At 39.7% G+C, this 10,602-nt stretch overlaps 1 protein-coding gene across 1 annotated transcript; it reads left to right on the top strand.

The window, feature by feature from the left end:
• Positions 1-6,286: 6,286 nt before the first annotated feature.
• On the top strand, positions 6,287-8,200 carry LOC108009615 (E3 ubiquitin-protein ligase NRDP1). The gene is made up of 2 exons (XM_017074104.4): positions 6,287-6,866; positions 7,373-8,200. Exons 1-2 carry the CDS (start codon positions 6,498-6,500, stop codon positions 8,000-8,002), a joined length of 999 nt encoding a protein of 332 aa, XP_016929593.1. The 5' UTR covers positions 6,287-6,497; the 3' UTR covers positions 8,003-8,200.
• The last annotated feature ends 2,402 nt before the right edge of the window (positions 8,201-10,602 follow it).

Here is a 10,602-nt window from a genome sequence, read left to right as displayed (position 1 = left end):
TTACATAATCATTATGGCCGAGGGTATTTTTGTATTTTTTTTCTTTCGCTGTCAACGATTTTATTAGCAGCCACCGTTCCAAACTCAATCGCCCAGCGTGCTAACGAAATAATTATGTCGTCCCAGCAATGATTAATCATTGTTCGATTTGCCTGCCGAAACTCCTGAAATCCTCGGCTTGGAATTGCTTTTCTGCAGCAAAAAAAAAAGGATCGAAAATAAATTGGCATTTATTGTGATGACTTGCTGTGTCGGCTGGGGGACAGCCCGCAATTTTGACGACTATACATCAAAATGTCCAACAGTTGGCGAGTCCCTGCTGATTGGGCCCCAGGGAGCACTTAATTCCGGCGGACTTGATTTTTGCGTGCTGATATTTTGGAATAGGAAAATTAAGTCTGATTCGGGAGGGATGTGTTTTAATGGAGTAGGCGATTCGGGCTTAGAGGTCTATTAAATGGACTCCAGCAGTGGCTTGGAAAAATAAAAATAGGAACTGATCTCGTTAACAATTAAAGTATGGCTTGGTATTTTTGACAAGCAGTGGGGAATATCAAATATTTTAATGCAAATCTATGAATCATATGTAAAGAATACAAAAAAATTAAAATGCATAAATTTCAGTACCAAAATTTTAAATTAAATATGCAAGATTATATTTTGAATATTCTGTACATTAAAAAGTAATAATATTAATTGCTCCATATATAATGAATACATTTCAATCAATATAGAATATATAAGATACTATGTTAATAAAATAATACATCATTATTATGTCTTCTTTATTCTTGTATATTATATAAAAACAATGTTTAAAACCCAATAGAGTACTATAATTGTTAACTTTAATATATCCATATCTTATTTATTTAATTATTTATCAAATTAAAGCTAGTATATAATACTAAAATTAATATTTGAAAAAGAAGGGGCGCTGGAAGCTAAAAATACATTTTTCAAAACAATAATAGGCACTGAATAAACATCATGGCGGTAAGTATTTAGAGTTCTCCCCACAATTACTTGCTTTTTAAATTTCAGAACTGGCACTTGGCTGAAATAGATTTCTATGGCAGAACAGTTTCAAAAACTTTCAGAACGTTAGCCGCCTAATATTTAAATCAAAGAACTTTTAGAGATTCAAGCTCTTTGTAAACCACGAACTTTTCCGATTAATTCGGCAGTCAGGCCGCAGTGACCTTGACAGAAAAAGGGCTACGAATTAATGTCGCAGACATTTCGGGGCAGTTCACCCCTAGAAATCGCTTCGCCGTTTGGCAGGGATTCGAAAAGTTTTTGGCCAAGCCAACTAGCGAGTGTCTTGGCCAAGTTCCTCGAGCCGTTGGCCATTAAAAAGTTGTGTACTCTCATTTCAATTGCCTGGAACTAGCGAAGTTGTTAAGAAAATTATAAACTATGTGCAAATTTGAACTTGGCAGGGTGGTACAAACGGCACAAAGTGTTGCAACTTGCAAGTCCAATGCAAAATCCTGGCCAGAAAGTTGGTCGTTTCAATTGTCATTATTTATTTTTGCAGTTGCCAATAAATACAAATTGCCTGCCAATTATACGGCTTGTAAAGGGGCAATGTTTCCTGCCGTTTGACTTTTGGTCAAAACCAAAAATAGGCCCAAAGATTGCTCAAATAATTTGTCCCTCATTTCTGGCGTTCTGTTGTCGCCAGCTCGTAATTAATGCAAATTAGATATGGACCTGCGTCGAAATGAGTTTTTCATCAAGCCTAACAACTTAATTAGCCCATAAAAATGACGCCCCCAAGCTGTTAACCCACCCCAACCAAAATATCACCGTGTTTCTGCGTGTTGCGGCCACTTAAGCGCGGCACAGATTTCCCGAGCCGGTAACCCCCGTTTGCCGCATCCCTATCTACTCCCCAGACTCGGTTCCGTTTCCGGAAAGGCCGTTCGCGGGGGCAGGTCGTAGGTCACGGCGTAGGCGCAAAGCTAATTAGTATTAAGTGCTCTTGCGGCACTTGAGGCCGTCCGGCAATCCCGATGAATTCGTGGTGCTTGCTCCATGGGCTCCATCGTTCTGGGCCTTGGTTGTCGCCTCGGGTGTGGCAAAAAATACATATTTTGTGTGTGCGGTCAGTTGGTAAATTCCAGCAAAACGTTCACAGCAAACATTTTTGAAGCTTTACGATTGCGTTGATACTCAAGGCAAACGAGCCACTTCCTCGTTCACATACCTATCAAAAGATTTCTGAAATCGATTATAATTATATTCATAACATAACTTGACCTTCTGGAATTACATATTTTGTTAAAGTCAAGCTTAGTTAAAGTTCGTAAACTCCCGGCAGGGAAAATAAGAAAAATTCAGTGCCATTGGCAAGCTTGTACAAGCAATTTAGTACCGCTTGAGCGGACAATAAAGTCAGGTCAAGGTCTACGTCCACGGGTTTTTCCTAATTTGTGCTTATGGCGATGAGATATGCCTACTTTGTTTGCGATGCGAAGCCAAGGTCATTAGGGAACTTAAAAAAAATGTTTTGATCAGTGTTAGTTTGCTTGACTCACCTTGTACTTTAATGTGCCTTTTATATGTAGCTATCAAAGAAAATGTATAAACCCAAAATTATCCTTGCTATTTATTAATTTGACAACCACAGGATTATTCTTACTGCTCCTCGCATTCTGGTTACTGATGAATTTGGAAGCTTCAGTTTAAGCTTCTAGTTTAATGAAAAAATAGTCCAAAAATAATCATTATTATTATTATTATTATTATTATTATTATTATTATTATGATTTTTAAATTTTCATTTTCCAATTTGTATGTTTTTTTAACACTTTTTGGACAAGAGTAGTTAGAGTTTTGTTTGAGTTCCAGTTGGGCTAATTTATAGAGCAGCGTAAAAATATTGCAAAAACCAAAAAATTATTTACTAGGATCCTGGTATAAATTTATGCTTTTTCCCCAGATTGCTACAACTTTTTAACATAAATCCAGTTAGCCAGTGCAAATTAGTTTAATTAAAAAGTAACCACCTAATTCCCTACTCCCAGCTGCTCTTGTTCAACCACTTTCGAATTATGATATTAATTTGACCAGAAAAACTCTCTGCTGGCATCCTGCCGCGTGGCCAGGACCTTGCCCCATCTCGGTGGCACGTAGTCGCTTTACTTTAGTTCAACTCATTTCCGCTGCTCACATGACTTTATGCAATAACATCCAAATAAAATTATCTTATCAGCCACTGAAGCATCCTGCGTGTCCTGGGCGTGCAGAGTGTGGGCTAATTTTATTGCATAAAACTTGTGCTTATTGCGTTCCCCATCCAATTCCCCTCGCTCCATGGACAAAAAATTGCACGTTCCGGTCATACGATGCGAACGTGACCGCTTGACCATCGCAGGGCCCAGAGATCGGACCAACACACTGGCCCCTCTGCCCGGTGACGATGTCCTGTGACATGTCCCATTTCCATGTAATGGACATGACTCAGGGCCGGGAGCAGCCTCCGATGGCAGCACAAGCGGAATTACAGTAATTCATGGTAATTTTTTGTATCCTTCGGGGGCAAAGCGGTCGAAACAAGGATGACAATTTGCTTGTTGCTCTAGGAAATGGATCGCTGTCAGTATAAAAAGTGGATAAGAGAGGAGAATCACCATGCCTGCTAGGGCTTAAAAGAATACCTATCAAAAATCTTGAACGCCTGCCTTTTTAAACTAAGATTTTAATTACATATTTCACTATCTGTTTTGCAGTTTAAAGGCTGTGCTACAATGGTAATTAAAATAATTGCCTTATGTTATTACAATTCAAATATTTCTGCTTTGAGCACTGGGTAAACAATCTCCGAAGACTATTAAATTACTAATCAACCATTATAGAACTTCAGACTAGGTTACAGCGAACTTGAGCTGGCTGCTTCGTATCCCCTGTCATTAATGACTATCCTTGAAGTCGGGGGAATGTGGGTACCAGGATGCTGGCGACTTGGGCACAATGTGGCACGTACTCCTGTTGCAATGAAATGACAACGACGGAAGAACAGCAAATATAAATGCAAATAAACATTGTGTGGCAAGCATTTGTGGCTCGTTACATACCAACACAACAGCACTCACGTAATGACTGTTTACACGTTGCTAACCTTATTAGTCGGGAATTGTGCATAAATACACTCAGAAAAAACGCAGCCTGCTTGAAACCTAACAAAATTTAATGTATCTATCAATGTATCAAACTTGCTTGTTTTTTGACTAACTGACAGGAATTATTTTAAGGCCCTAACTTAGAGAAAGAGAGTCTGCAACTTTACAACATATTATAAGTACATATATTAAATCTTGTTTAGGTTGCCATGCATTAAAATAAAATCAACTTAGTCAAAATTCAAGCAATCGTCATAACATAATATAATAATATAATTGTGTAATTTATGTAAATATATTTTAATATCTGCACAGAGCTAAAAAACAAGTACATTGTTCTTGAATTGTGAAAATTCGTTCTTAAAAACCGTGTGAGTACAAATGTTTTTACTTTAAGCTGAATTTTCTTAGTTCAAGAGCAAACTGGTATGAACTAAAAAAGAAATGATTTATTGTATTTTCGTTCCTTTTTTTTGTCTTTGGTCTTAGTTTACGATTTTATTTGGATCAAATGGTATAAAAATAATTTCTTTTGTTCTGTTTTCTTGTAGTTTATTTTCCGAGCTGTGTATTTTTGTGCTTGCTGGCATTTATCTGTGTTGTGTTTAACTTATTAAATTAGCCTGCTTGAGTGGTTCGTTTTGTGTGCGGTTGATTGTCTCTCTGCTGTTTGGTTTTTATCTGAACCAAGTCAAATGAAAATTGTTGATTATTTTCTAATGCGCTTCATCAGTTCAAATATTGGCATTGAATTTCACAAAGGCAATAGATGGATAAACGAATCGCACATAAATTTAATTATTTTGACCAAAATGCAATTTGATAAAATATTTTTAACACCAGATGGAGAGAAAAATGGAATAAACACAGTTCAAAGGTGATTTATTTGATACATTAACATGGGCCTTCGGTTGCCAAGGTAAATGAAAAAGTAGAAAGGGAAATTATGGAAAACTGTATGCTTAAACGTGAATTTAGAGAAGAACTTAGAACTGACAGTTGCATTTGGAGATAAGCAACTAGATGCTTTTGGCTTTTTGCCCCTCGCAATGCATAGTAAACCAAAATTGCAAGCCAACGAAGAGCATTCGATGCTGTAAAGTTGTCACACAAAATGCAAAAAGCCAGACAAAAGCAAATGCCACTCCAAGGAAAAACATGAAATTTAATATCCAAGCGGATGGCGCAGCCAAATGAAATTTAAAACCGAATTTCCAGTCACACATTGTCCTCTCTATACGAACGTATTGGGGTTTTGCATCCAGCGTTTGCATAGAGCAGTTGATATAGTGTAAATATTTTGACATGGCAATATGTTGTCACAATCATGCCTGTGTGCTGCCGTCTGACGAGTGTTTGTTCGAAATTCAGCCATTGTCGAGCTGAAGATGGAAAGTTTATTTGTTTGCCCATGTCCCAGCATTTGCTGTTAATTTGTTAAAATTTCACTTTATAAATAAAATTCGGCTCTTGGCTTCGTTTTGACCAAGCGGGCTAGGAGGTGGGCGCCGAAGGTTGGTTGGCCGGCTTCATTCCGGTTTGTTCTGTCGTACCATAAGTTTTCCAATTTGCATAACTTCCGTAACAGTTGGGACTATAAATATGCAAAGGGTTTTACGACCGCACTATATGCAAGTGCCTCAAGAAAACGTTTTCTCGGCACCATCACCATCAGAATCACCATCCCGCCCTCCAAAAGGACGAAAATGGATGGATGGTTCCCGGCTTTCTGTTTTCTGTTTGTTGTTTAGTTGGTTTCAGTTGCGCTTGAATTGAAATTGAAGTGTCCTAAATGACAGAAGGCTCAATGAAAGCTGTTTGCATAACAGATGAGCCAATGAGATAAGCCATACATTTTTTGATTAAACAAAAAGAAGGATACAAAAAAATTACATCAAAATTGTTATCAAAAATATTTTATTGTTCATATTAATACATATAAAAACAAATATCATATGTTATTATTTTTACACTGAATGAACAGTACTGAAATCAAACAAAGCTGACATCAAAAATATTATTTTATTTAAATATATGGTTCAATTTGATAATAAATATGTTTATTAAGGACAACTAATGCAAATATAATAAGTAATTTTATTTCCATATATGATTACGTAGCCCTAAAAGAGAACACTCTAGAAAATTATAATAAATGTGGCCATATGTCAACCAGATGTCACCCTTGACACTACTCGCCCAAAAATAAATAGAACATTTTGATTTGAAAATTATAAAAATCGAGTATTTCGGCAAGAATCTAAGTATATAGCAAACTCATTGGAAAGCGAGGAAAGTAGACAAAATCTCCACTTCTGATTCATAATCGCCAGCGACATTAACCTCGGAACCGAAATCAAACCTACCATCATGGGCTTCGATGTAAACAGCATTGTGGGTCACGTGGACGAGGAGCTAATCTGCCCGATCTGCACGGACGTCCTGGAGGAGCCGGTTCAGTCGTCGGGATGTGAGCACGCCTACTGTCGCGCCTGCATCGACAAGTGGATGCAGCAGAAGCAGATTTGCCCGGTGGACCGCTCCATCCTGCTGACCTCCAACCTGGTGCCCGTTTCGCGGCTCATGCGCAACATGCTCGGGAGGCTGAAGATCAAGTGCTCCTTCTCGCCGAACGGATGTGACCAAATGCTGGCCCTCGAGGAGTTCCGCAACCACGTGGCCACCTGCCAACACAATCCCAAGATGGTCGTCTTGTGCAACCGGGGGTGCGGAATGAAGGTAAGGCGGTATGATTTTCTGGGGGAATTTGATAATACTCTAGAAGACAGTGATAACCCTCTAAGTTCTCAAAGAAATTATCCTGAATGGAAAGCGATTTCTTAGATATTTTAATGAAGAAATAATGTGTGTAAGGAAACCAGTCTCTACAAAAGCGAACTAAATATCCTTAATAGACAGCGGTTACTTAAGAACTCGCGTGACCATGAAAGTCAAACATCTATTATATGAATCTAAAGAATTCGCGGTACAAGGTGGACCGTTTATTTGGCTGTTCTCAGCAAGTTTTATATTTCTTTTTAATTCTTCAAGGAAAAGCCTAAATGTAAGGTTGACAATGACGTTATTTCTTCATTCCTTTCTTCATTCTAAGGAATTCATTCAATTCCTAAGAATTCGCGATTCGATTTTTTAAAATCTTTTTATGCTAATTTGGGATTGAGTACCCTCTTCCACTTAGAATCTTAGTAATCAAATACCAAAATTTAATTAACAAACCTAATAAGGTGCCCAAGGACGAAATGGCGCGCCACAACTGTGTCTTCGAGCTGCGTGAGCTGGTAGAGAAGCAGGAGAAGGAGATTTCCGATCTGAAGGATAAGCAGGCCATCCAGGAAATACGCAACCTGAGCCAGCGACGGGAGCTGGAGCTGTTCCAGTACTACATCGCAGCCCTGCGATCGACCAATCCCGTGTTGCGCAACATTGGCGAGCAACTAGACCGCTTCTCGCTGATGCAGTGGGGCAATGGCCTGCCGCTGGCCACTGTCCACACCTGGGGCAGCCTGATCTCCACGCCGGACACGCCCATGCACCTGATGGTGCGCGACGTCCTGCGCTCCTGCGGCTGTCCGATGCACATGCTCAACCAGATGGTGGACCGCTGCCACGAGGATCGCTGGCCCGAGGGTCTGATGACCCTGGACTCGCGCCGGGAGAACCACCATCGCATGAGCCAGTATGTGACCCGTCTGGTTCCCGGTCTGGTCACCGGCAAGCCCTGTGTGGTTGTCCTGGCCGGCGACAATACCCACATGCCGGAGAACCTGCGTCCCAGCCTCGGCCTGGTCATGATCTTCGTCGACGGCGTGGATGAGATGCTGCAGGAGCCGCTGCCGGACATCGAGTTTGCCTAGGCCAGAGAGATCACACCCGCATCTTTCGACAAAATTCATTTTGGTAACTCAACTATCGATCATCGCCGACAGGCCGATTTCCACGTCTTTGTTTTGGAAACGTAGCCATGTTGCTTTTAATGTCTAAAATTACACGATCAACACGAGTTCATCGTATGTCCAATGGTTTTCAAGGGAAAAATAAAACGAGGAAGAGAACATATGTATTTTAATTTCAAGCGAAATTCCAAGTTAGGAAATCTTTAAAAATAAATGTATAGTTCTTCAAATGTAAATAGATTTCTGTGGCAATTAAGATCGACTATTTGATTTATGATTTGGTCCGTTGAATTTATTTAGCCAGACAATTCTAGCACTGATATATACGTAGTCCAGTTGTCTATTTGGTAAGGACTTACAGAATAAGAAGAACAACCCTGGTTAACTTGGGCGCTGAATTTAACCCAATTATCATGAGTAGGGTACCTAAATATACCAACTTTTAATCCAAACTTATGATACTTAAGCCGAACTGCAGACGTTCAGGAACTAATATTATGTTCAGCCAATATATACATTTTCCTCAGTGCCTCTATAAAACCAAATATATACTCGATTGTCTTCAGAAATCCAGTTAGAGAGCTTTGAACTTGAATCAACAATCTTTTGTCTGCCTCTCATCTGCCAAATAATCAAAGCTGTGCCAAAAGGAAACACCCTACAGATCCAGAAGTAAATACCTCAACTGAAAGTTGAGTATTACCCATACAACGTGATCAGAACACCACAAATCCCACGGAATTTCTGCACTGGAAGATTCTACCCAAAAAAAAACATCAACTGTCAACAGCCACCTAAAAGTCGTTTGATCTAAAAAGGTTTTTAAAATTCTTAAGCTTCAGCGGAAGAAACGTAATCTAGATATTGAATTGTATGAGATACACGTTGACGAGCGGCTTAATCGTTTGCGATTGGAGTCCACGGAACTAACTCCCATGACGAATTTAGAACTTAAGTATGTTAATAAGCCAAATATTGTTAAATAGCTAAAAATTATTTTAATATTTATTACAACAAATATATAAAAGGGTAATTTAAAATGTGGATTTAATTGAAAGTATTAGATAATAGTTATATCTGGTTTAACTTTACCGAAAATAATTATTCGTTTTAAGCACATATCATTTTAAAAAGTTGTAAATTACAAACAAAACAAGTATTTTCTACTAATCCATTGTCTATTTCTAAGCGGTGAGTCATTCAGTGCTTAAAGTTGTCATTGGAGCTGACAGTTAGTCTTCTCGGCAATTACACGGCAATTATAGGAGCTCAGTGAACACCCTGGCGTATGCGTAATGTTCAAGCGAAATTAAATAAACGCATAAGCTGGGATTGAGGTTGCTCCCTTTGGGTGGGTGGGCTTCTGGTTTGTGGTGGGTGCATCAGTAAAACTTATAATGGAAATGGTAAAAGTTTGGCTGAGCTCGGTTCGCGGCAGTTGGCGACACCATTTGGAAAAGTTTCACAAATTGTACAAAATTTAATTTCCCAACTGAGATAAATATTCGGGGCTATTACGATTTTAGCTGGCAATTGAAAACGAGATCTCAGATCGAATGAAAATTAATGGACTGCGAGGAATATATTTCTGGCCCTTTCAGCTAGAGCAAATATTGTCCTTTGAACGAAGTACACACCGAATTAGTGTCAAATCAAACACGACTCTTTGAACTAATTAAATGGCCTGGCAAACACAAAGGGCATGTACGGCTAACTTGATTAAGCCAAGACGACAGTACAAAGGAGCAACTAACTAACCACCTAATACTGAAGCTAATAGAATGATAGATACCGGCACCTGGGAGCCTTTAACTGCAGGCTGTTGGGTCTGCTGCAAAAACCGAAGCCTAATGCAACAAAAGCCAAAACTTAATTAATATTTACATGGGTCCTCCTTCGTTTGGGGAAGAAAGCCGAAGGCTCAGAGAAAGCTGCTGTTGTGGCCTTATCTTGTGTTTGCTGCCGTCATGTTTGCATATGTGCAGGCGTCGCTCTTCCTGGAGGCTCCTGCCAGAGTGGGCTTGGGATTGCAGAGGCGATGATGGCGATGAGGACGAGGATGCGGATGGGCTGGGCTGGGCTGGTGGACTCCGGCTCCTGCATGGCTGCTAGAAATCAATTCGCATTGTTAACCCATGATTGGATATTATTGATTCAATTTGCAGCCAACCGACCAAAACATGTTTTATGCATGCCCATGCCCATGCCCATGCCCATGCCCTCGTCCTCGTCCTCCACAGAACTTCCCGCCTTTTGTCTGCTGGTGCCTGTGTGCCGATAATGTCCTTCGGTATCGATAATGGTCCATATGCACGCTCGCCCCCTGACACAACAACTCACCCACACACCAACACCCCCGCCAACACACACTGGCAGTTGGCAAAACTCGAAGCTCAACTAGGTTTAATTTATGCGTGTGTTGCACTTGACTGTGTGCTACAGTGGTCCCTAATTGTTGCTATTAAAATCGTCTAACTTCCAAGTGGGCAGAAAAAGTTAATTATTTTAATTGCTATAGAACATTTTATTGTATCAGTACTTAATTATTTCGCTTGTATCAA

This window comes from Drosophila suzukii, chromosome 2L (genome assembly GCF_043229965.1).
Source record: "Drosophila suzukii chromosome 2L, CBGP_Dsuzu_IsoJpt1.0, whole genome shotgun sequence".
Taxonomy (NCBI): domain Eukaryota; kingdom Metazoa; phylum Arthropoda; class Insecta; order Diptera; family Drosophilidae; genus Drosophila; species Drosophila suzukii.
The sequence above is the reverse complement of the archived record's forward strand: the minus strand, read 5'-3'. Positions and strand labels throughout refer to the sequence as shown.